This window comes from Amblyraja radiata, chromosome 14, assembly GCF_010909765.2.
Source record: "Amblyraja radiata isolate CabotCenter1 chromosome 14, sAmbRad1.1.pri, whole genome shotgun sequence".
NCBI classification, from domain to species: domain Eukaryota; kingdom Metazoa; phylum Chordata; class Chondrichthyes; order Rajiformes; family Rajidae; genus Amblyraja; species Amblyraja radiata.
Window position 1 is genome coordinate 35,042,104 of NC_045969.1, and position 26,976 is coordinate 35,069,079.

Below are 26,976 nucleotides of genomic sequence, written 5' to 3' on the forward strand. Positions count from 1 at the left end.
AACATATATTGATTATCATCACTTTCCGTGTAAAAAAGTTGCCCCCCAGGATCCTATTAAATCTTCACCCCTTGCCTTAAACCACTCTCCACGGATTCTTGATTCCCCTAATCAATTCAGTTCAATTTAGTTTATTGTCACATGTACCGAGGTACAGTGAAAAGCTTTTGTTGCGTGCTATCCAGTCCGTGGAAATAGAATACATGATGTATGTGGGGCAGTGGATATCGTTTACATGGATGTCAGTAAAGCTTTTGACATGGTCCTGCATGGTAGGCTGGTCCAGAAGATTAATTGTGGAGACCACGGCGCTGCACGAGTCAAGTAGAATTCAATGTAGCGACTTGATGTCCACGATTCCCCCAACATACATCCCCATAAAAATAACACCCTAAATAGCAACTTTACAAAATAATGCCCCCTTGAGTTGTCTTTGCAAGACTCTCGGTAGTAATATTCAGTGGGACTGACAAAGGAGAGGAAAGAATTTATGATCTTTTTCTTTTTGCTGTGGTTTGTTCATTTTCTTGAAAAGCCCCAAAATGGAAAAGGAGAGCGATTACTTCAAGAGTGTATCCCACCCCCAATTTAAAGTGTCTTACCTTTGAAACTGATGGATATTTTAACACGTTTAAATCTTCAGGAGGCTTCTGCTGTGAATGCGTTCTTGTTTCAGCAGCTAATTCTGACGATGCTGGTTTAACCTCTGCTGCAGATTCTTTAGATGCCTGGAAATATCTGTAGAAAATACTACCTGCTGCTGCTGCAGATGGCATTGGTTTTGAGGAGGTTTTGGAATCAACTACACAAATTCCTGCTGGCAACTGTGGGGGCAATGTTTGATCCTCTCTTCCAGCTTGAGAACGTTTGGTTGCCTGTTCTGAATGCCCACTGGAGACATCTCCAATAGAATGAGGACTTGCATCTCCAACAGACGCGGAGACCTCGTCTCCAACAGATTGAGGACTTGCATGTTCAACAGAACCACTACTCGCATCTCCTACAGAACTAGAAAGAAGAACCAGTTCTTCTGGTTGTCCAGGAGCACCAGTGCTCACCTCTCCTGTATTACCATTGGTCACTTCTCCAGCAGAACCAGTGGTCGTGTCTCCAGCAGAATCAGTAGTCACTTCTCCAGCAGAATCAGTGGTTGTGTCTCCAGCAGAATCAGTGGTCACTTCTCCAGCAGAATCAGTGGTCACTTCTTCAGCAGAATCAGTGGTCGTGTCTCCAGCAGAACCAGTGGTCGTGTCTCCAGCAGAACCAGTGGTCGTGTCTCCAGCAGAACCAGTGGTCGTGTCTCCAGCAGAACCAGTGGTCGTGTCTCCAGCAGAACCAGTGGTCACGTCTCCAGCAGAATCAGTGGTCACTTCTCCAGCAGAACCAGTGGTCACTTCTCCAGCAGAACCAGTGGTCACTTCTCCAGCAGAACCAGTGGTCGTGTCTCCAGCAGAACCAGTGGTCGTGTCTCCAGCAGAACCAGTGGTCACGTCTCCAGCAGAATCAGTGGTCACTTCTCCAGCAGAACCAGTGGTCACTTCTCCAGCAGAACCAGTGGTCACTTCTCCAGCAGAACCAGTGGGCGTGTCTCCAGCAGAACCAGTGGTCGTGTCTCCAGTAGAACCAGTGGTCGTGTCTCCAGTAGAACCAGTGGTCGTGTCTCCAGCAGAACCAGTGGTCATGTCTCCAGCAGAACCAGTGGTCACGTCTCCAGCAGAACCAGTGGTCACATCTCCAGCAGAACCAGTGGTCACATCTCCAGCAGAATCAGTGGTCACGTCTCCAGCACAATCAGGACTCACATCAACCAGACAAGGACCCATCTCTCCTACAGAATCTGGACTTGCATCTTCAACAGAAAGAGTTGGATTGTCATCATCTTCCTCAACTTCTTGTAGCATATATTTTCCTTGCATTATTACTGCAGATTCAAGAACTGATGGAACAGATTCATTAAAAAAATGCTGTGCTTCTGAAGTCGGAGAAGGGGTATTACTAGAGATACTCATTGTTGCCTCAGCTTCTAAATCCGGTTCCTCATATATTGGCGGTAAAGAAAAAGGATAGAAGTTCCTTCTTCTGCAGCTGTGGCTCAATGATGTCTCGAGGATTAATGCTTCCTGTTCCATTTCATTCTCATAGTCAAAATATTCATCATTATATTCCATGTTATCACCACCATCATATGTATTTGTTATATGTTCATGTTCAAGATCAAACATCTTCAGCATTTCAGGAATTCTCTGGGTTTCTTCCCCTTCTATAAATGTGAAATCAGCAAACGGATTGGATTGGCTTTCCTCAAAATCATAAAATATATTTTCTTGAAAATAATTTGAATGGGTTGATATTGCAGACTCTGTTCCTGACCAGACAATGCTCTGAGCTGTATCAATAATATTACATTCCTCTGAAACTTTTCCTACCGATTCTTGGCCCACTGAATTGTAGTGATTGGCCATTTTGGAAGATATTTCTGCCCATGAATCCTCTTCAGCAACTGCAATGCTTCTCGACTCAGTTCTCTGTTCTGTACCTTCTGCAGGCTGTTGTGTTTGCAACTGACCATCATACATATTGTCATTCCCTGCATTAGGCACCAATTCTGTGATGCCAGGGAGATTAATTGCAGATGTAGGATTTAAGAGAACTGTACTTGGCTCCTGACTTGTTTGGTCTTGATTAGGGTCTGTAGCTGTACAATTTGTCTCCACAGACAGTAAAGGCGCTGATATGAAACTTTCCTCCTGTGACTCTGGTGCTGTTGAGCCACCTTCATCATTAGCATCGAGAACTGTGTGGATGGATTCAGAAATATCTCCCTGTGTTATCAGAGATGAGGCTTGATTCTCTCCTTCATCGATGAGCATGGTGCAGATTTGTACCTCTGAAGGTATCTTCTTTTCCCCTTGCATGCCGCTAACTTGCCCTCTCTTCTCTAATTCCAGAGGTGTGTCTTCAGCTTCATTATTTACAATCAGGTTATTTGTGTCCCGTTTCAAATCAACATCTTCAGTAGCAGCCTTTGATCTAGAAATCAAATCTGAACCTGTTTCTTTCGTGGCGTCCTCCTTTGCGATAATAGTATTACCGTACTGGGTATGTGGTGTGACCAAGTCAGGGGAGGACATGTGATCCACGGCTGACTGTGCATCAGACACAATGGCCAAGTCACCCTGAAAAGCTGCCCCGGAATTGGACAATGGCAGTTGGGTTTCACCAAGTATCTGAGTATTTGCTTCTATCTCCTTGTCAGTCAGTGTCATTTTTTGTATCCTTCTGTGTTCCATTTCATTCGCTGGATGTAATAGTTCCGGTAATATGTAGTTGGAGCTGGCCTTGATTGCAGAAACTGTCCGTGTTCCATCTTCTGACTTTGTGCCTAGATTAGTGGACTTGCCCTGGCAGGCTGACCGGCCCTGCTGAGTTATCCTTAGCTGGACAGAAAGTGATTTACGTTTGGTTTTGTTCAGGGGATGCTCTGCATTTGCCTCAAAATCAGCCATTGTACTTCCTGGAAAATCACTGGAAGGGGTCGATATTGCAGAATCACTTCTAAAAACAGCACTATTTTGCACTGGATCAACAATAGGAGGTTGCTCTGACACTACTGCTGCCAATCCCTGGTCCAAAGGATCAGCGTCTGGATCGTCTGATTGTGTTGTTGAAGATGTTTCTGACCGGGTATCTTGTGCACTAACCTCATTGTTTTCTAGTTCAGTTTTCAGTTCTGTTTCTTTTACAGGCTGCTGTGGTTGTGCCAGACCATCATTCACGAGGCCCTCACCTGCTTTAAGCTCGGATTCTGAGATGCCAAGGGCATCTGTACTTGGCTTCTGGTTTGCTACATCGTGATGAGGAGCTGTACTTCCAAAACTAGTGTTGGATGGTAAAAAAGGTGCTGATTTGAAGCCTTCCCCATCTGATCCATCTGTCATTGATCTACCGTTCTCATGATCAACATGGACAGCAGGAATGTATTCAGAAACCGTTCCCTGTGTTATCAGAGACGAGCCTTCACTCTCTCCTTCGCCGATGAACATTGTGGTATTTTCAGACTGCTGTTTTACCTCTGGCTGCATCACTTCTTTCTCTTGCACTTCACCAACCTGCACCTCCTTCACCAATTTCTCAGGCAATGCTTTGGTTGTGTCGCTTGCAATTAAATTGTACATGTCTTTTAATAAATCTGCATTTTCAGCAGCATCCTTTAAGCTGGCAATAGTTGCGGGATCTGAATCCGTTTCTACTGTGGCAGCTTCTTCACTGAAGACAGTATGACTCTGCTGGGCATGTGGTGTTACCGCTTCAGGGGAAGATATATGATCCATAACTGATTTTGCTTCTGATCGCGAGACAGAGATTGGCAAAGGCAGCTGGGCTTCTCCAAGTATAGGAGAGATTGCTTCTGTCCCCTTGCTGGTCGGTTCCTCTTCTGGAAATATTTTTTGCCCGATTTTGTTCAATGGTTGAATTAAATCTAGTAATGGATAGATGGGCCTGGTCTTTACCCCAGAAGCTGTCCTTGTTCCATCTTTCTTGAGCGTTATGTTTTGGTGTATGGGCTTTCCCTGGTCACCAATGAGTGTGGACATCCCGAACCCTAACTTGACAGAATCCGATTGAAAATTATTTTCTTCTTTAGAGTTTGATCCTTTGATTTCCAAATCAGCAACTACGTTGCTCTGGGTATCATCTGATTGTGTTAATGATGCAGAATCAGGTCTCAGCAAGGCAGTAATCCCTTCCGGTTCAATAATACTACTTTTCTCTGACAGTTTTCCTTTTAATTCCCGGTCCACAGAATCGCTAAGGTGATTTTCCATTTTTGTTACCGTTGGAGATGTTTCTGGCCAGGAATCCTCTGCACCAACCACAGGTTTTGTCAACTCCCCCCTCAGTTCTGTTTCTTCCCTCGGCTGCTGTGTTTGTGCTTGTCCAGTGTTCGCTTTGTCCTCACCAGCTTTGAAGACTGACTCAGTAATCACAGGTGCGTGACTTGCGACAAGTTTCAAAAGACCTGTACTTGCCTCCTGGCCAGTTATTTTTTCAATAGCGTGTCTAGGTACAAGATTACTGTCCGATGACAATTTAGGTAACGACCCTGTGCTATCCTCAGTTAAATCAATCACCACTGAGTCGTCTTTCTCAGCAGCATTCTGGACCGAGGGAACATATTCAGAAACTTTGTCCTGTGTTTCTATGGACATGGTTTTATCTTCTTCTGCAGCACTGTGTATCACATTATTTATAGATTCCTCTAGCCTTTCCTGCAGCATCCCTTCATGTTTTTTCTCACCACCAATGTGTAGTTTCTCCTCTACTTCCTTACCCATCTCTTCAAAAGTGTGACGCCTATCCAATTTATCTTTATTTTCTTTCACTTCAACATCATCAATAGTATCCTTTACGTCCACAATTGTATTTGGATTTTTAAGACTATCCTCTGTGGTGACATTCTCGTTGATATCTGTTGTACTTGGCTGGGGACGTGGTGTTCCTGGCATTGCTGAATATATCAACTTCTCTGCCGTGTCTTCCGCCTTTTCTTTCAAAGAGTCACCGCTGTTTGTTTCTACTGGCCGAGTATGGGACACATCTACTGTGCACACATCACTTGTTAATTCTGCCTCTGATTGAATGGAGATTTCTTTGTCCTTAACACTTATCTTTAAAACAGACTCTTTACTTTCTGCTTCGACTGAAGATGGCAACCTGGATTTGTCGTTATCAATATTTTTAATCCCTTTTGGTGTTTCTTCATCTTGCGTTTTGAAATCATTCAATGCGTATTCCCGTGACGTGTCTTGAAATACTCCAGTAGCAGAATTAGTTGCTGAAGCAAATGGCTTTGTTGAGTGTATGATTTCCTTGGCCTCTCTGTTCTCCAGATGTGCTTCACTGACCATGTCAGACTGTGCATTTTCCCCTGTGTTTGACAAGCGAGCACTTTGTTGAAAACATCTGTACCACACATTATTTTCTGATGGGCTAAAGATGGTGCTTGGTTCCTTGGCTTTCTCATTGTTACCGTCCTGTGTTTGACTAAAATCAAATGCTTTACTTTGGTCCTGCATTTCCCCAGCAAATTGATTTTCTTTGTCGGCTGAGTCGGCAATAATCTCACTATTTGAGTGTTTATTTTCCCGAGCCAATAACGCATCTGCTGTTTCTTGATAGTACCTGTAGAAGACACTCTCGTTTGGTATGGAAAGCCGGGGTCCTCTAGAAACCTCAGGTTCAGGCAAAGAGTCCTGGTTGCCCAGGAGGGATTCTGAGGGGTGCTCATGTTCTTTCTCAGAAGGGGTTTTCAGCAAGAGGTCTGGGTTTTGAATGTCGAACGATTTCTCCATCAGTACATTGGTCCCTTCTGCTGTCGTCTGAGGTTCCACCATTGACATAGCTTCAGAACCGTTAATTCCAGCTGAATTTATCACACCTGAAGCTCTTTCTGAAACAATTGCACATGGTGTCTTGAGACGTTGACTCATCTGAAACATTGATGATTTGCTGTCTGTATTAGTACTGGTATCTCTCTCTACAGTTTTTGTTTCATGCATTAATTCAGCAGTGGATGAATTCCTACTCATTAGCTTTTCCAAAACTTCAGGACATTGTTCATCATCGGCATGTTTAATAATGGCTTCTTGTTTCCTTTGCATTGTTTGGATGCTTTCTCCTGATGGTTTCTCGATCTCATTTTTTTTTCCGGTTGTAAGTTTCCCAGTAGATATCCCTGTTCCACTGTCCTTTATTTGAGATTGTATTTGTATGCCATCGGCAGGAATGCCCACTTTGCTGCTCTGCATTTCAAAGGTATCTGACACCATTGTGTGTTTATTTGTCCGAGTCCTGCAGACATCTTCCAACTGTTGGTCATAATTATCACCAGCGCCACTGGGTAATATTTGTGGCATATCTACCCCGCTGCTCACATGGACTGTTCCCACTGGCTCTGTTACACAGACAATTTTTGTCTGAGCAGAAGTAATGTTCTCTGTTGTTTCCTGCATCAGTCCTTTCTCCACAAGTTCAGTCTTTTCAGCCCGCTTTCCTGCATCATCCAACTTTAAAACTGTTGCAGGACCTGCAGGAGTGCAATATTCTTCCGAGTCAGCTGGGATACTCTTGCCAGTTGCGTTTGACTGCGGTGCGTCCGACACGAATGCTCGCTCCTTGGTGGTGTTTATTGTGTCTGTTCTCAATGTGCTACCTCCACTTCCCACCTTTGCCATTTCTTGTTTTTGTTGGCCAGTCACCGCTACATCTCTGCTCACGGCACTGAGAGAGGCTTGTTGTGCGGGTTTATCATTTTCTGTATTTGTGTCTATCACTAACCCAGCTTCATTTGAAGAGAATCTCACTGGGTGGGCTCTGTCCTTCTCACCAGCATGATTTGTAAAGGATATCACATCCACCAGAGGCATTAGGTGCCCAGTCACGGTTGTGCTATCTTGGTTAGTCTCTTCTTGCACTCGATTTGTAATTTGCTCATCATCCAATACACCTGCATTCTTTTCATCTACTTCAGAGATTGGGGCGTTGATTGGTATAAATACTCTCTTCTTTGACCTCCTCCTTTTTATCCTCCTTGCTCCGTGATAAGTTGAATAAGTGGTGACTGGTGGGAGCAATGCACCGAGTCCAATCTCAGAATTAGCCGATTCAAGGGCTCCATTTTCTAACATCTGCTGATTATTTTCCCTGTGTTCGATTTTCCCGTCAGAGGTTTTCTTGTTTGAACTCTCCTCTCTTTCCATCAAATTGCTTCCACTGAGTTTCCTGGCAATCAAAAGAAAATTGAACAAAATTAGGGCTGTGGAGGTGGCAATTTATGCTAGCGGGATAAAAATGTGAAGTACACCATAGTAGATCTGAAAAAGGAATCAAAGGAATATAATGATTCCTGGATTAGCATTTGAAAATTGATTGAAAGATACAGCATGCAAACAGGCCCGTCAGCCCATGCCGACCATCAATCACCTGTTCACACTGGTCGTTATCCCACTTTTGCATTTCCCCCCTACACACTAGGGACAATTTACTTACGCCAATTAACCTAGAAACCCATATGCCTTTGGGATGTGGAGGAAACAGGAGCACCTGGAGGAAACCAGGGAGAACGTGCAAACTCCACACAGATCGCATTTGAGGTCAGGACCAAACCTGGGTCCTCTGGTGTTGTGAGACAGCAGCTCTACCAGCTGTGCTACCCTGCAATAAGCCCTATAATGTGTAAGTTGTAGAAAAAAATCCAACATTATTTTGTTAATGCTCTTCCGGCTATAAAGAGTGTTTACAATGACAAAGTACACCTAACCTACCCATCTCTACATGGTTTAATCCTTGATGCTAATGAATGGCGCTGTGTAAGTGACAGCCATATTTGGAATGCTGTACTAAATCAATCATAGAAAACAAAAACATTTACTGATTCCTTGAAAGTGGCGTCACAGGTAGATAGGTTATTGGCACATTGGCCTTCATCAGTCAGAGTATTGTATAGAAGTTGGGAGGACATGTTATATAAGACATTGATGAGGTGTTTGAAGGATAGTGTTAGTGTGCGGGGATCGCTGGCCGGCACAGACTTGATGGATCGAAGAGCCAATTTCCGCGGTGTGTCTCTAAACTAAACTATGGAGACAAAACTGCAATATTTATAATACTCTCATTCAAAAAAGTCATAAATCACACACAAACAAACAAAATGTATTCTGTTATTCTGCAAAGGGCATTTTATAATAGATTGATGGAATTCCATGTTCTATGATTCAAAAGCATTTATCTGTTATCAATATCAATGAATATTCCGTGGAAGCAAAGATCGGCACTGGTCATTCAGATTTTTATTACTTCTGTATGCATTTTATACATGTGCTTTCAAATCATTTACGCTTGCTAGATCATGCTTGTGACAATTTCTGCGTCAATTAGTGACCATTAGAAATTGTCATCTTACTCCATACACTTAATACATCTGATGCTTGTTTGACATGAGGAATTATCTGCTTTAACTTACAGAATTTGGTGACAGTGTGACGTGTGACCTTTGCTTCTCAGTCACACTACAACAAGGTGCAAACTTTGTGTTCTATGCAAGATTTTAAAAAAGTTGTTATATTATTGATTGAAGAGCCAAGTTATGGTTTTATAAGTCTGCGGTCTGGTATGAAAGGATGTCTTAATGATCAACATCACAAATTCATAGCTCTCATCGTCTGCTCGTTAGTTATGAAAGAGTAAGTCATAGTCATACAATGAGGAAACAGGCCCTTCAGCCCAACTTGCCCACCCTGACCAACATGTCCCATCTACACTAGTCCCACCTGCCTGTGTTTGGCCCATATCCCTCTAAACCTATCCTGTCCATGTCCCTGTCTAAATGTTTCTTAAATGTTGCGACAGTCAGATAATTATTCCTTGAACAATTCAATGACTAAAGTTGAAGTCTAATTTAAACAAAGAGAAAAAAGTAGACAGACCAAGGGAGGCAGAGTGGCACAGCTGCTCGAGCTGCCACCTCACAGCACCAGAGGCCCAGGTTTGATCCTGACCTCAGGAACTGTTTGTGTGGAGCTTGTACATTCTCCCTGTGACCGCATGGGTTTCCTCCGGGTACACCGGTTTCTTCCTACATCCCCAAGACTTGTGAGTGTGTAGGTTAATTAGCCCACTGTAAAGTAACCCTAGTGTGTAGGGAGTGGATGCGAAAATGGGATAACATGGCACTAGTGTGAACGTTGGTAGTCGTGGACACGGGCGGAAATCAATAGACAATAGGTACCGGTGTAAGCCATTCGGCCCTTCGAGCCAGCACTGCCATTCAATGTGATTATGGCTGATCGTTTTTAAAACAAGGGGGGGACACATACACAATGAGGCCTAACATCTAGGTCAGGGGTCGGCAACCTACGGCCCATGGGCCGGATCCGGCCCGTAACCCGAAATCATCCGGCTCGCAGGCGTACTCTCTGGGTGAAAACGTTTTTTCTCACCTCAGTCTTAAATGGCCTCCCCTTTATTCTAAGACTGTGGCCACTGTTTCTGGACTCGCCCAACATTGGGAACATTTTTCCTGCATCTAGCTTGTCCAGTCCTTTTATAATTTTATATGCTTCAATAAGATCCCCCTCATCCTTCTAAACTCCAGTGAATACAAGCCTAGTCTTTTCAATCTTTCCTCATATGTCAGTCCCACCATCCCAGGGACTGGGGACAATTTACAATTTACCAAAGCACTTAACCTACAAACCTGCACGTCTTTGGAGTGTGGGGCAGGCAAGCTGACCTGGGACTGGCTGTAGTGCCCAGGTCACAAAACATGGGGGGGATTGTCCCCCACCTCTCAAAACATGGGGAGGACAGCCTCCCCCCCCCTGCCGCCCCCCAGGATTTACGCCCATGCACGTGGACTCGGTTGGCCGAAGTGCCTGTTTTCACGCTGTACCTTTCAATCAAATCAATCAAATATTTTAAGTCCCAAATGTAGCAAACGTCAGTTTTTCTGGAAATGGAACATTCGTGAAGCTAATTGAGGACATGAAATAATAGATTTAACAAGTAATGAGCCAGAATTAGTAAAATAAAATACAACTGCAGGGAAACACCCAACAGCAGTAATTAGGTTCGATAGGGAAGAGGGTGAGTCACCAACTGAGGTTTCAGCAGTTATCTTGCGTGAAGGTAGGGAGCAGAAATTGCACAAACAGGAAATGTTAATTAGCAAAACCACAGGTGAACAGCACTGCCCTGGACATAGAAAACACCAGCTCTATCCCTTTTCTATCTTGTTATTGTACCTGCCTTAATTACTTCCTCTGCCAGCTCGTTCCATATAACCCTCTGAGTGAAAAAGTTGCCCATCAAGTTCCTATTGAATCCTTAGAAGCAAGGAACTGCAGATATCCACACACGAACTGCTGGAGTGACTCTCCGCGGGTCAGGCAGCATCTCTGGAGAAAAAGGATGGGTGAAGTTTCGGATCAGACCCGATGCTGATGCTGGTTTACTGAAGAAGCACCTCGATGAGTGAAGAAGGGTCCCAACCCAAGACGTCACTTATCCATGTTTTCCAGGGATGCTGCCTGATCCGCTGAGTTACTCCAGCATATTGTGTCTTTCCTATTGAATCTTTCCCCTTTCCTCTTAAACTTATGCCATCTAGTTCTTTATCCCTCTACCCTGGGAAACAAAAAAAGACACTGTGCATTCACTCTATCTATTCCCCTCATGATTTTATGCACTTCTCTCAGATAGCCCTCGGCTTCCTGCACTCCAGGGTATAAGTCTGAGGCTGCCCAGCCTCTCTCTAGTGCTCAATGATCATAGCTAATCAACACTGGTCTTAACGTCTCTTCCCTGCCAGTTCCCATAGCCCTTGATTTCCTTTTCTTTCATAAAATGATCTTCTTTGACCTTAAATATTTATAATGACTGCCAGAATAGTTTCCTCTCTTAAAAGATATTTTGTTTGTTTTGTATCATGGGCTGCACAATGGCATAGCGGTAGAGTTGCTGCCTTACAGTGCCAGAGACCCGGATTCGATCCTGACTACAGGATCGGTAGTCTGTATGGAATTTGTACGTTCTCTCTATGACCGCGTGGGTTTTCTCAGGGTGCTCCGGTTTCCTGCCACACTCCAAAGACGTACAGGTTTGTAGGCTAATTGGCTTGGTAAAGTTGTAAGTTGTCCCTTGTGTGTGTAGGATAGTGTTAGTGGGCGGGAATCGTTGGTCAGCGTGGACTCGGTGGGCCGAAGGGCCTGTTTCCGTGCCGTATCTCTAAACTAAAAGGTACAATACCAAAGCGCTGCCTTTGTTGATGCTAGTTGGTCATACCAAAACCATAACTCTCTCACACAAAGTAAATGGAAGTCATTCTAAATATGTCCATGGAATGCAACAGAACATGTTTCATCACATTCTGACCTTCTCTAAACACCAATGCATGAGACTGCCAGTGCAAACGAGATAATAAATTCTACTTTAAGAATAATCCCAAACCCATCTGTGCATGATGCTACAAAACTGAACAAATGCAAAAATGTGTTAAGTAGATTAATCACAATGGGCAAAATAGTTGCTGTGAGTAACTGGTTAGATTTATGCTTGTGCATTAACGTTTTACCGGGTGTTTTCTAACAAGTTATTATCGGCCAAGTGTAAAATTGGGACTCCTCAGGGCAGCTGCAAACTTTGTAAACAGGTTAAGCATTGAGGGCTGCAAAACCTTATATAGAAACAAGGAACTGCTGATGCTGGTTTACCAACTAAAGACACAAAGAACTGGAGCAATTCAACAGGTCAGACAGCAGCCCTGGAGAACATGAATAGGTAGTGTTTCTTGTCGGGACCCTTCTTCAAACAGACTGATTCATGTCATGTCCCCAACAATTGTTTTTAAGGGATCACAGGTGCTGAAATGTTTCCAAAATTACTGTCTTTTTAATATGTGTACCATTTTCCATATTAGGAAGGGTTTTAACATGGACGGCACTGGGGCGCAGCAGTGGAGACCCAGAGACCCAGGTTCAATCCTGACTACGGGTGCTGTCTGTTCAGAGTTTGTATGTTGTCCCTGTGACCGCGTGGATTTTCTCCCATATTCCAAAGACATGCAGGTTTGTAGGTTAATACACTTCTGTAAATTGTCCCTAGTGTGTAGGATAGAACTAGTGTGCTGGTGATCGTTGGTTGGCGCGGACTTGATGGGCAGAAGGGGCTGTTTCCATGCAGTATTTCATAACTAAACATGAAGGGCTTTTGCACGTTGAAAATATGCAGAATGTGCTATTTGTGATATTAAGCAGAAAGCACTGCTGATATGAAGCTAGCGATCCCACATTAATCTATCTAAAGCCATGTGTTATGGGGATGCAGCATTCAGCAAAAATGCCGGAAATCATCTTCTTATTGATAAAGATCATTAATTACATGGACGTTTGTAATTTGACTTCTTATGTGTTGATGACTAAAGTAAGATTTGAGTTACTAACATCATGGAATTCTCAAACACCATGTCAATCAGCAAAATAGCGATTTACAAAAATTAACTTTTTAAAATATTATAGTTTGCTAAATTAAAACTGGAATATGCGATCAAGAGCTATGCCTTAATTTCATGAAGCACTCTTAAAAAAAATATTTTCACTCCCTTATGTTTTTAAATATTCATGAGGTAAATTACAAAAACACATAGGTAAAAATATTTTCGCTCCGGAGAGTTGCTGGGCAATAATGGCTCAGTTCACTGCAAAAAAATTGTTCAATCGTCATGCAATCAAAGGCAAGACTTTTCAGGGTATTTTAGAACAGCCAGCACAAGTTTGTAAATACCTTAAATTCATGTCTGTTCCAATGACTCAATAGACAATAGGTCCAGGAGTAGGCCATTCAGCCCTTAAAGCCAGCACCGCCATTCATTGTGATCATGGCTGATCATCCACAATCAGTACCTCGTTCCTGCCTTCTCACCATATCCCATGACTGCCATTTTGAAGAGCTTTATCTAACTCTTACTTGAAAGCATCCAGAGAATTGGCATCCACTGCCTTCTGAGGCAGAGAATTCCACAGATTCACATCTCTCTGGGTATAAAAGTTTTTCCTCATCTCCGTTCTAAATGGCCTACCCCTTTTTCTGAAACTGTGGCCCCTGGTTCTGGACTCCTCCAACATCGGGAACATGTTTCCTGCCTCTAGCCTGTCCAATCCCTTAATAATCTTATATGTTTCAATAAGATCCCCTCTCAACCTTCTAAGTTCCAGACTATACAAGCTCAGCCACTCCATTCTATCAAATACGACAGTGCCGCCATCCCTGGAATTAACCTCGTGAACCTACGATGCACTCCTCTCAATAGCAAGAATGTCCTTCCTCAAATTTGAAGACAAAAATTGCACACAATTGTGGTCTCACTAGGGCCCTGGACAACTGCAGAAGGACCTCTTTGCTCCTATACTCAACTCCTCTTGTTATGAAGGTCAACATGCCATTAGCTTTCTTCACTGCCTGATGTACCTGCATGCTTACTTTCAGTGAGTGATGAACAAGGACCCCCAGATCTCTTTGTACTTCCCCTTTTCCCAACTTGACACAATTCAGATAATAATCTGCCTTCCTGTTTTTGCCCCCAAAGCGGATAACCTCACATTTATCCACATTAAGCTGCATCTGCCATGCATCCGCCCACTCACCGAACCTGTCCAAGTCACCCTGCATCCTCATAGCATCTTCCTCACAGTTCACATTGCCACCCAGCTTTGTGTCATCTGCTCTGGACCACTTGGACAACAAAAACTCATATGTCAGGCTGTTATTTATTGACTACAGCTCGGTATTTAATACCATCATCCCCTCCAAGCTGGTTACCAAACTCGCAGATCTGGGTCTCTGCGCATTCCTCTGCAATTGGATCCTTGACTTCCTCATTCACAGACCACAGTCTGTCTGTATTGGTGGAAATGTGTCATCCTCGATAACATTCAGCATGGGAGCACCTCAAGGCTGTGTGCTCAGCCCCCTGCTGTTCTCACTCTATACTCATGACTGCGTAGCCGGACATAGTGCAAACTCCATCATCAAGTTCACCGACGACACCACTGTTGTGGGACGTATCACTGATGGGGACGAGTTAGAGTATAGAAGTGTGATCAACCGATTGACCAAATGGTGCCAGCACAATAACCTGGCACTCAACACCAGCAAAACCAAGGAACTGATTGTGGACTTCGGAAGGGGTAGGATGGGGACCCACAGTCCCGTTTATATCAACGGGTCGATGGTGGAAAGGGTCAAGAACTTCAAATTCCTGGGCGTGCATATTTCCGAAGATCTCTCCTGGTCCCAGAACACTGATGCAATCATAAAGAAAGCACATCAGCACCTCTACTTCCTGAGAATATTACGGAGAGTCGGTATGTCAAGGAGGACTCTCTCTAACTTCTACAGGTGCACAGTAGAGAGCATGTTGACCGGTTGCATCGTGGCTTGGTACGGCAACCTGAGCGTCCAGGAGCGGAAAAGGCTGCAAAAAGTTGTAAACACTGCCCAGTCCATCATCGGCTCTGACCTCCCTACCATCGAGGGGATCTATCGCAGTTGCTGCCTCAAAAAGGCTGGCAGCATCATCAAGCCACGATGCAACCGGTCAGCATACTCTATCCTGTGAACCTGTAGAAGTTCGAGAGAGTCCTCCTTGACATACCGACTCTCCGTAATCTTCTCAGGAAGTATAGGTGCTTATGTGCTTTCTTGATGATTGCATCAGTGTTCTGGGACCAGGAGAGATCTTCGGAAAGATGCACGCCATCCTGGCCACACACTCATCTCCCCGCTGCCATCAGGTAGAAGGTACAGGAGCCTGAAATCTGCAACATCCAGGTTCAGGAACAGCTACTTTCCCACAGCCATCAGACTATTAAACACAACTTCAAACAAACTCTGAACTATAACAGCCTATTGCACTTTATCTATATATATATATATATATATCTATATCTATATCTATATCTATATCTATATCTATATCTATATCTATATCTATATATATTCTATGGTTTGTGGACACACTGATCTGATCTGTATTTATGTCTACAATATTCTGTTGTACTGCAGCAAGCAAGAATTTCATTGTCCTATCTGGGACACATGACAATAGACTCTCATGACTTGACTTGAGCATTCTGAAAGGGACCTGTTAATCCCTACTCTTTGTTTCCTGTCTGCCAACCAATTTTCTATCCATGTCAGTACCCTACCCCCAATACGATGTGCTCTAATTTTGCCCACTAATCTCCTATATGGGACTCCCATTGAATTTGATGCTGAATCCACTGAAGAACAGCGCTATGTAATAGCCCTGACAGCAACACAGAGTTTTCAGATTAAATGGCACTTGCATATAATCATTTTTGTTCCCAGTCTCATGGACTAATGGTATTTAAATCGTAGCTTTCAGTTTTTAGCTGAGACTAAGTTGATATTAGATGCGTAATTGGAAATTGAAGTGTTGCTAGCTTACAAAGTGATATGTGCCATCTGATGCAGGACTTGCACCTCATCCCCTTTATGTTATGCTTTAAATTGAATGAACTGCAATAACATGTCAGGGGACTCTCACCCTGCTGATTTTGAACTGCAAAATTAGGAGTTATATGAAGTGAGGAGTACCTATAGGGCTGGTGAACCCACATTAAATCCCAATAATCCATCTAAAGCCATGTGTTAGGCATGAGTGGGGGAATACAGCATTCAGCAAAAATGTCTGCAGAACACTTACAATATTTGAGAACAAAGATCATTTCAGGATGACTTACCGGTAGGTTGTGGAATCCGTGATACGAGGTGTGGCATTATGTTTTTCCTCCATTCCTCCATTTTCCATGTGTTGTCCTGGCAAGGATGAATATATTTTGCTTGCTTTGGGAGGAACACTGTTCAATTTATCCAAGTCACTTCGCTGTGAACGTACAAATTTGTTCTCCGTGGAAGAGCTCGGAGGGTGACTTGTCTCCAGTGTGTTTCTATCAGTTCCTTTGCCATCATTGTCAATAACCTGTGCAACTTGTTCATGAAAAGGCTTCTTTTTTGGATAATCTTTCCGATTAGACTTGCGGGCTCCGTATTGATTTGTTGTGCTCAATCCTCGGCTGCTCCCGTTTTTACTTTCGGGGGGGGCCAATGGCTGTAATTTTGGTGTCCTGTTGAAAAAACTTCCCAGCTTCCGCAGAATTCCATCTTCTGGCTGTGTCATAATATTAGATGCATTATCTGAGGTTAATGCAACATTTTCATCAGTTCTTGGTTTTTCTGAAGAGGACGGATGTTCTTGATCCACAGAAGCCTGGAAAACCTAGAGAGGAAAGAAATACCACAACTTCATGTTTGAAGATTTAATCTGCTGCTGATTTAAACAGCAATTTCATTAAAACAGTACAATTATCTTTAAGAAATCAAGATGTATTTTACCTTTGCCAAGTCAGTTAGCAACTTAGTTGCAGAGTCAGCAAAAGCCATTCTATCTGCTGGGCTTTCTGTAGTTTCCTTCTGCACTGGTCTAGAAAGAAAACATAATACGGCAAGCATAAAGCATATGTAATAGTCCAATAAAAGTGGTAAAAAGAAAAGTTTACTGAAAAAGTTGCAAGGTTATGTTTTACCTGAGTAAAATGGTTTCAAATACACTGAAATACAAGCAACAATCGTGACGTTAAGATACGATAGTGGCATTTAAGAGACTTTGAACAGGAACCTGGATATGCAGGGAGTGGAGGGGCATGGATTATGTGCAGACAGATGCGGGTTTATACCAAAGATAGACACAAAGTGCTGGAGTAACTCAGCAGGTCAGGCAGCACACCTCCTCAAAGGCTGCCTACCTCCCACACTGGACCCCTATCAGTTCGCCTACCGCAATAACAGGAGTACGGAGGATGCCATCTCAACGGCACTTCACTCCGCCCTCTCCCACCTCGACAACAGAGACACCTACGTGAGAATGCTGTTCATCAACTATAGCTCAGCATTTAACACCATTATCCCCTTAAAACTGATCACCAAACTCAGCGACCTGGGCATCGACCCCTCCCTCTGCAACTGGATACTGGACTTTCTAATTAACAGACCCCAGTCTGTTAGGTCAGACAAGCACACCTCTTCAACCCTCACCCTGAGGGGGCTCAGCACACAGCGTTCCACAGGGCTGTGTGCTGAGCCCCCTCCTCTACTCCCTCTTCACCTACGACTACACACCTGTACATGGTACTAATACCATCATCAAGTATGCAGATGATACAACGGTGATTGGCCTCATCAGCGACAACGATAGGGAGGAGGTCCAGCTCCTAGCAGCATGGTGCGTTGACAACAACCCGGCCCTTAACTCCAAGAAGACCAAGGAGCTCATTGTGGACTACAGAAGGTCCAGGGGTGGCACGTACACCCCCATCCATATTAACGGGATGGAGGTGGAACTTGTTTCCAGCTTCAGGTTTCTGGGGGTCAACATCTCTGATGACCTCTCTTGAACCCACAATACCTCAACACTGGTCAAGAAGGCTCACCAGTGTCTCTTCTTCCTGAGGAGAAGAGACGCTGGTTCATCTGTCTCCTCATATTCTGGTGAACTTCTACCGCTGCACCATCGAGAGCATCCTTACCAACTGTATCACAGTATGGTATATCAGCTGCTCTGTCTCCGACCGGAAAACACTGCAGAGGGTGGTGAAAATTGCCCAACGCATCACCGGTTCCTCGCTCCCCTCCATTGAGGCTGTCCAGAGCAAGCGATGTCTGCGAAGGGCGCGCAGCATCGTCAAGGACTGCTCTCACCCCAACCACAGTCTGTTTACCATCCTCCCATCCGGGAAGCACTACAGGTCACTCCGTTGCCGGACCAGCAGGTTCAGGAACAGCTTCTTGCCTGCGGCTGCTACACAACTTAACTCTTGGTGATTGCCAGTCACCCGCACCCCCAGACACTCCTTCCCCCAGACAAATTGCACTAATGTATGTACATATATATATTCTGCTGTTCCATTATTCTATGTTCGCTCTTCTGGGTGAGATGATAACTGCATTTCGTTGTCTCTGTACTGTACACTGCACAATGACAATAAAGATTGAATCTGAGCATCTCCGGAGAAAAAGAATGGGTGATGATTCAGGTCGGGATCCTTCTTGGTATCCGGTTTGGCATAGGCATTGTGGACCGAAGGGCCTGTTCCTGTGCTGTATTGTTCTACGTTCTATGAAATGACCATGTAGCATATGACTGCACTGGTTTATTGAAGGGGATTCAGTCCACAGTTCATTCACTCTCAGTTTTCTGTTTTCTTGTGAGTTGAGGGCTTTCATAAAATGCCTTTTCTGTATGATCCTTGTTGGGCAAAGTATTCACAAGTCTTACAAATTATCCTTCAGTCTCTGGGCTTTTCCCTCCTACTTTACAGCACCCCAGAAGGCTAACCCAACTACCAAATATTCTCTGACAGATCAGTCTGCAACTTAATTTGCTTGGGTTAATCACAAACTCAAGAGACTAAACAGACTCCCTCTTTATTGTAAATATCTAATGTCTATAGGTTTAACAAAATGTTTTTTTTAATTTTTTAATTGAGACTGCATAAAGTGAGGCACCAGATGGAAATAATTATCAATTATTTATTAGTGAAGGGACTGGTTTGGTGGCAGGAAGGAACAAGTCTTTTTGAATGGAGCCCTGGCAAAATTAAATGTTTTTAATTTAAAAATTACATGGTCTGACCTCCACACATGATCAAATTAGCCACTATACAGGAGTGCATATAGAATGCCAGCTAGGCCATTAATTATCTATAAGAATGGGTAACATTAAAAATAAAATATATATATTGTTCCACTTTAAAAAGATTCACATTTGAAGTGGCACTAAGAATCAGGAAAGTGAAGATTCAACGAATACAGGCCTCAGTCTTATTTCTACAGATGAAAATCACATAACAATGCACAGAAGGGCTGTCTACTCTGTGGAAAGAAAGCACACTAATGCCTTTACTTCCTTAGAAGGTTTGGCATGTCCCCAACAATTCTCACCAACTTCTACACATGCGCCGTAAAAAGCATTTTATCGGGATTCATCACAGCATGAAACATAGAAAATAGGTGCAGGAGGAGGCCATTCGGCCCTTCGAGCCAGCACCACCATTCATTGTGATCATGGCTGATCGTCTCCAATATCCCCATATCCCTTGATTCCACTAGGCCCTGGAGCTCTATCTAACTCTCTCTTAAATCCATCCAGTGACTTGGCCTCCACTACCCTCTGTGGTAGGGAATTCCACAAATTCACAACTCTTCGGGTGAAAATGTTTTTTCTCACCTCAGTCTTAAATGGCTTCCCCTTTATTCTAAGACTGTGGCCCCTGGTTCTGTACTCGCCCAACATTGGGTATTTATTTCCTGCATCTAGCTTGTCCAGACTTTTAATAATTTTATATTTTTCTATAAGATAGCCCCTCATCCTTCTAAACTCCAGTGAATACAAGCTTAGTCTTTTCAATCTTTCCTCATATGACAGTCCCGCCATCCCAGGGATCAATCTCATGAACCTACGCTGCACTGCCTCAATGGTTTGGGAACAGCTCCATCCAAGACTGCAAGAAATTGCTGAGAATTGTGGATGCAGTCCAGACCATCACACAAACCAACCTCCCTTGCATTAACTCCATTTATGCCTCGCTCTGCCTTGGCAAGGCCACCAGCATAACCAAGAACGAGTCACACCTCAGCCCCTCCCTCTTCTCTCCTCACCGATCAGGCAAGAGGTATAGAAGTTTGAAAACGCACACCTCCAGATTCAGGGACACTTTCTTCACAGTTGTTGTCAGGCAAGTGAACCATCCTACCAAAAACTAGAGAGCAGTCCTGAACTACTATCTACAATATCTCATTGGAGATCCTAGACTATCTTTGATCAGACTTTGCTGGACTTTATCTTGCATTAAAGTTATTAACATTATTCCCTTTATCATGTATTTGTACACTGTGCATGGCTCGATTGTAATCATGCATTTTCTTTAGCATGCAAAAGCTTTTCACTGTACCTGGGTACATGTGACTATACACTGTACCTGGGTACATGTGACTATACACTAAACTATGGAGAAATTAGACATCTTACTGGTCCATTGTGTAAAAAAAGTACAATTGTACAAATGTACAAACAGAGAAAATCTCAGTCAAAGAAGATAACAGTGTTGAATATTTTCTCCACCTTACATTTCACTTTATCTTGGTTTGCTTCATAAATGAACATTTAAGAGTTGTTTTGTGTTTATTATTTGGTTACAAATAGTTAACAGAGGAAATCTGCCTCAATGTCAAAATCCTAAACAATGAAACAGGGAGTGCCCATGGAATGACACATCTATAGTTTGAGTTCCATCATGATTCAGTGATTGGATTATAACATTTCCGCTGATAGATACCAGTGATCACAAGAATGCAGTCTTGCTAGATTTGCACAGATGATTTCAAAGTTCGCTCTTCCCTAGAAGAAAATAAACAATCAAATGAAGTTAACTAACATAGGGGATAGAATCTCTGTGAATGTTTTCCCTACTAGTTTTGACCCAAAAAATGATCAGAAAATATACCTAAATGGTTAAAAACATCAACTAGGATGGCATTCACCATAGTTGTTTTTATGTAAACCAACACACCTAAAAATGCCTTAAAGGATTGTCATTACTCATAAAGATGCCTTCCTCTCACAGATATTACTTTTTTGAAGTTTTGAATCAAATTTGGGATTTAAACCCCAAGTGGATCTGTAATGTTAATACAACACCCTATGTAACGTTAAACTGAGGCTGAGCTTGCTATTTTGAGTGGGTGCAAAGATCTTATGGCACTGTTTTGACATTGACCAGGGGAGCTTGGCCGAAGTTTAGTAATATTTACCTCGAGCAAGTATCAAAGTGCTGGAATAGCTCAGCAGGTGAGGCAACATCCCTGGAGAACAAGGATAGGTGATGTTTCGGGTTGGGATCCTTCTTTGTCACCTATCCCGGTTCTCCTGAAATGTTGCCTGACCCGCTGATTTATTTATTTTATAAACCAGTTCCTTGTGCTTACAGCAGTGAAATAGATTGTGTGGACGTTACATTTCACTCTGCACAAATCGTCTGTCATATTTCCCACATTACAGTAATGTCTGATCCTTGAAAGTATTTCATTGTTTGTAAAGTGCTTTGGGTTAACTTGTGATCACGAGAACACTGAATAAATGTTAGCTTTTAAAGTATTAAGTCACGGTTTACTCAGCAGAGGGCTACTTTGTGCGTAAAGTCACAGCACAAACTACTTTAATTTCACATTTGTACAACAGCATCAGGGTTCAGAGTCTACTGTTATGGTTACTCTTTCACAATTTTGACCCAATATGTATCCCATGAATTTAGTTTAGTTTTTAGTTTTAGAAATACAGTGCGGAAACAGTCCCTTTGGCCCACCTGGTCCACGCCGACCATCCTACACACTAGGGACAACTTACAATTTTTTTTACCAAAGCCAATTAACCCGCACGTCTTTGGAATGTAGGAGGAAGTCGGAGCTCCCAGAGAAAGCCCACGTGGTCACAGGGAGAACGTGCAAACAACACCTGTAGTCACGATCGAACTCGGGTCTCTGGTGTTGTAAGGCAGCAACTCTACCGCTGTACCATTGTGTCGTCCCAAACGATTTGTGCTGGATGCAACAGTTGCACAGCGGAAATGTTTTTGTTTCATGGGTCAAGCTTCCGTGTCTATGTGGGTTGGGGCAAAACACAGCGCCAGAGACCCGGGTTTAATCCCGACCTCGGGTGCAGTCTGTGTGGAATTTGCACATTCTCCCTCTGGCTGTGTGGGTTTCCCCGGGTGCTCTGGTTTCCTCCCACATCCCAAAGACATGCTTAATCGACCTCCATAAATTGCCCCTCGTGTGTAGGGAGTGGATGAGAAAGAATATAGAACTAATGTGAATAGGTGATCAGTGTTCAGTGCGGACTCGGTGGGTTGAAGGGCCTGTTTCCATGCTGTATCTTGAGAGCAAAAAAACGGTTCAAAAATGATCAAAATCCCAAATCAAGGACCTCCTGCAACCATGCAGAAAATGACAGCCTTCACCATAAATGCTAACAACCTGATAAGTGAAGTTTGATGAATTATCTCCCAGTCTGCATTCCAATGATTCAAACAACCATACAGAAGTTTTTTTTCCTTGAATTTGCCACATTTCTACACAACGTCCACCAATTTCAACAAAATTCCACTACCAGACCCATCTTTCCCTTACTGCATTCCAAAGAGATCATTCCCCATGTGAAATCCTGGCCTACTCTTCCAGAGCCATGAACTATTCCCCTTCTCATATTACATTTGCATGTAACTGCAGGCGATGCAATACTTTTACCCATGTAGAAAGGAACTGCAGATGCTGGTTTATACCGAAGATGGACACAAAGTGCGGAAGTAACTCAACAGGTCAGGCAGCATCTCTGGAGAAAAAGGATGGGTAACATTTCGGGTCGGGATGAGAAGAAGAGTCCTGATCCGAAACGTCACCCATCTTTTTTCTCCAGAGATGCTTCCTGACCCACTTAGTTACTCCAGCACTTTGTGTTTATCTTCAATCATTTTACTTGTTCTCTTCACACCAACTAGGGACCCAAAAGTCCTTCCAGGTGAAGCAAGAATTTATTTGCACATTTGGTGCTCATGATGTTCTCTCCTCTACAGTGGAGAAACAAAATGAAGATTGGGTGGACACATTGTGGTGCAGAGGTCTGCAGAGGTGAACTTAAAGTTGACTACCACTTTAATTCTCCATCCATGCCCAATGCGACCTGTCTATTTGTGACCTGCTGCATTTTTTAATGTGGCCCAGCATATGCTTGAGGAACAGGTGGTGGCATGATGGTGCAGTGGCAGAGTTGCTGCCTTACCGCGCCAGAGACCCGGGCTCAATCCTGCCTATAGGTGTTGTCTATGGTGCTGTTATGGAGTTTGTCCGTTCTCCTTGTGACCACATGGGTTTTCTCCAGGTGCTCTGATTTGCTCCCACACTCCAAAGACGTACAGAATTGTCCCTAGTGTGTAGGACAGAACTAGTGTACAGGTGATCACTGGTCGGCACAGACACGGTGTGCTGAACGGCCTGTTTCCGCGCCATATCTCTAAAGTCGCCACGCTCTGGTGCCATCTTAGCACATATATTAACCATTACTTTAACTTTTATTTTTCATTGTTTAAGCATTGGTGCTGTTTGTTTGTGATCTCCTCTTCAATAATTCAATACATCTTATGGCCTTTTCAAACATTTAAGCATTTAGTTGTCACTGTGTTTGATTAATACACAGAGGGTTGATGCCAGAGCTTGATGATTCTTTGCATGCTCTTCCCAGAGAAGGATCCAATACCATCAGATACAATTGCTCTACTCTTCTAAATCTATTTTCAACGTGTAAACACCATTTCTAAATGTTGTCATTTTATTTTCTCTCTATTGTCCTTGAGTTTGAACTGATATGTACATACTATGTATGGTATATCTAATTGGTCTGGATAGCATGCAAAACAAAGCAAAACAAAGCTTTTCACTGTACCTTGGATTAAACTAAAACTCTCATCTTGTTTGTTTGGATGTCTGTCTGTGAAAGAGTGAGTGAGTGAATGAGTGAGATCCTGAAATTACGCCAAAACGGTACACGATAGCACTACAATATTTGCACCACCTTACTCACAATTGTCCTGTGGTGGGTTTTCAGTAAGTTTTGTTCAGATTTGTTTGTTGCAAACATCCAGTATCTTCTAGACAAAAGTGGAAAATGTGTCAGGTGTGTCCATTTACAAAAATCAGTGTAATTCTTAACTGCCTAATAATCACCCCAATCAGCCAAAGTGTAATTGACAGAATAATTTGCTCACTGATGCTCAGTTTGGTTTTGGTCCCAACAACTTGGCTGCATCTGCCTGTGAGTGCTGTCTGTACAGAGTTTGTACATTCTCCCCATGATCTGTGTAGGGTTTCCTCCGGTATCCCCCCACACTCCAAAGACGTGCAGGTTTGTCGGGTATTTGGCTTGGTATAATTATAAATTGTCCCTTGTGTGTGTGTGTGTGTGTGTAGTAAGTATGGTGTTAGTGGGGATTGCTGGTCGGCACCGACTCGGTCGACCAAACGGCCTGTTTCCGTACTGTATATAAAAACTAAAAAAACTAAAATTAAATCGGAGATACTTGTATAACATTGCACAACTAGCACTGACAATCAAACTGCTACCACATAGTACCAATGACCTTGATCTCCAGTGCTGTCTGTGTGGAGTTTGCATGCTCTTCATATAACCACACCGGCTTCCAACTGGTGCACCATTTTCCTCAAAAACAAGCAGGTTGGTAGGTTAACTGGGCATTATAAATTACCTATGGTATGTGCGGTGAAGGGTAACATGCGGGAGAGGAATGTGGCGAACATAAAATACAATTAGTGTAAATGGGTGCTTGATGGTTGCCAGGCCAAAGAGCCTGTTTCCTTGTTGTACGACTCCTCAGCGAATGAAAGAGACTCTACCTGCATGCTGTAAGACCTGTACAACATTCAGGCCCGGGTTGATGAGTGACAGGTTACATTGTGCCATTAAAGTGAGCATTGCCAATATTCATTCTAAGTCTAAACAAGTCTAACCACCTACATTTAGACATCTAGATGACATTTAGAAACAAGGAACTTCAGATGCTGGTTTACCAAGGAAAGACACAAAATGCTGGAGTAACTCAGCAGGCCAGGCAGCATCTCTGGAGAACGTGGAGGTGATGTTTTGGGTTGGGACACTCCTTCAGATTAGAGAAGACACATAAATACTGTAGCTATACCGCTTCACCGAATACTTGTGCTCGGTCTGGCAAGGTCTGCTGGATCGCCCAGTTGTTAATCATTTTAATTCCACTTCCCATTACCTTTTTGTCGTGGGTCTCCTCCATTGTCAGAGGGAGGTCAAATGCAAACCAGTAACAGCACCTCATATTCCACCTATTCGTTGCCAGGCTTTGTCCTTCCCTTCCAGTTCTCCCCCCTACCCCCATCACAAATCAGTCTGAAGGGTCCCGACCCAAAATGTCACCCATCTACATTCTCCAGAGGTGCTGCCTGACCCATAGAGTTACTCCAGAACTGTCTTTTTTTTTGCCTCCCCTGACAGCTCATTCCGTATCTCCACCACCCTCTGAGTGAAAATAGTTGCTCCTGACTCCCATTAAATCTTTCCCCTCTCACCATAAAACCATGTCCTCTGGTTGTTGATTCCCCTACTCTGGGTAAAAGTGCATTCACCCTATCTATTCCCCTCGTGACCCGCTGAGTTACTCCAGCATATTGTGTGCATCTTCAGTGTAAACCAGCATCTGCAGTTCCTTTCTACACACCACTCATGGTTTTATACACCTCTATAAGATCGCCCGTCAGCCTCAAGCGCTACGGGGAATAAAGTCCTAGTATCTCAAGCTCGCCCTATAGCTTAGTCACTTATGTCCTGGTAACATCTTATCTGTCTTAATGCCTCAATACAAATGGTTTCTGACGCACTTATTCTGTACATCAACACATACCTGCCTATCAGTCGGAAGGAGGTTCCGCACCCGAATCGCTACCTATCCTATTTCTCCAGAGATGCTGCCTGACCCGCTGAGTTACTCCAGCACTCTGTGTCCATCTCTGCCTATCCCTCTCTCGCTTGCCCGTGTTCCCTGCCTCTCTCCCTCCAATCCTTTATTCACAGGCGGGTTCCTCTGATTGCACCCCGTAACCTTTGAAGCAGCTCTTTTACTTCAGGAGTCCCGAACATAACCAATCAAGTAAAAAAAAAGTCAATGTATTTCCAAGTGTTAATCAATGCTACATTGCAACAGGTCTATTCTGGGACTTACCCGCCAGTCTGGGATGCGTTTTCCTCTGGGTTTTCTTCCTCGGGTGATTTATTCGAAGAGAATAGGCTGGATATGTTTTTTGTGATGTCTTCTTAAAATACTTGGGATTTTAAACGCACTCATCTTTCTCCCGAGAGCCGGAGGGAGCGGCGCATCTCAGTCAGCAGCGAAGTCTGCTCTGAAAGCGAGTGAAGTTGGACTGGTCAGACTTGAACAGCAGGGCTGACAGAAACAGTGAAAAGGTGGAGTCTCTCTGCTTGACAGGTACTCTGTTTACGTAGCGCCGACTACTTGAAAAGGAATGTCGCAATTGTGACCGTTTCTCCACTATGTTGCAAATTCAACATCCACGTCCACGTGATTTCACCTTAAATCCCCCATTTCTCAGTGAAGCCGTGAAAACCGACCTTGTTCTTTGGTAATATATATATATTTAAATAATTCATTATTAACCAGTTGTTATTATCGAGGCAACATAACATATGTCTGAAAACACATATTTAACGTACCCCAGGTATCTTCACTCAAC

The 26,976-nt window shown here is 43.5% G+C and overlaps 1 protein-coding gene across 2 annotated transcripts in view; it reads right to left on the reverse strand.

The window, feature by feature from the left end:
• The window catches only part of crybg3 (crystallin beta-gamma domain containing 3), a 61,817-nt gene extending 35,108 nt beyond the window's left edge, over positions 1-26,709 (reverse strand). Inside the window, exons 1-4 of one of the 2 annotated variants that reach the window (XM_033033133.1) lie at positions 26,448-26,709; positions 16,972-17,059; positions 16,320-16,855; positions 603-7,782 (exon numbers count right to left, since the gene is read on the reverse strand). In XM_033033133.1, coding sequence (XP_032889024.1) covers positions 603-7,782; positions 16,320-16,855; positions 16,972-17,019 — 7,764 coding nt within the window. In that variant the 5' untranslated portion in view covers positions 17,020-17,059; positions 26,448-26,709. Of the gene's footprint in view, positions 1-602; positions 7,783-16,319; positions 16,856-16,971; positions 17,232-26,447 lie in introns of those variants that run through there. The other variant, XM_033033132.1, reaches the window with a different exon arrangement.
• Between the last annotated feature and the right edge of the window lie 267 nt (positions 26,710-26,976).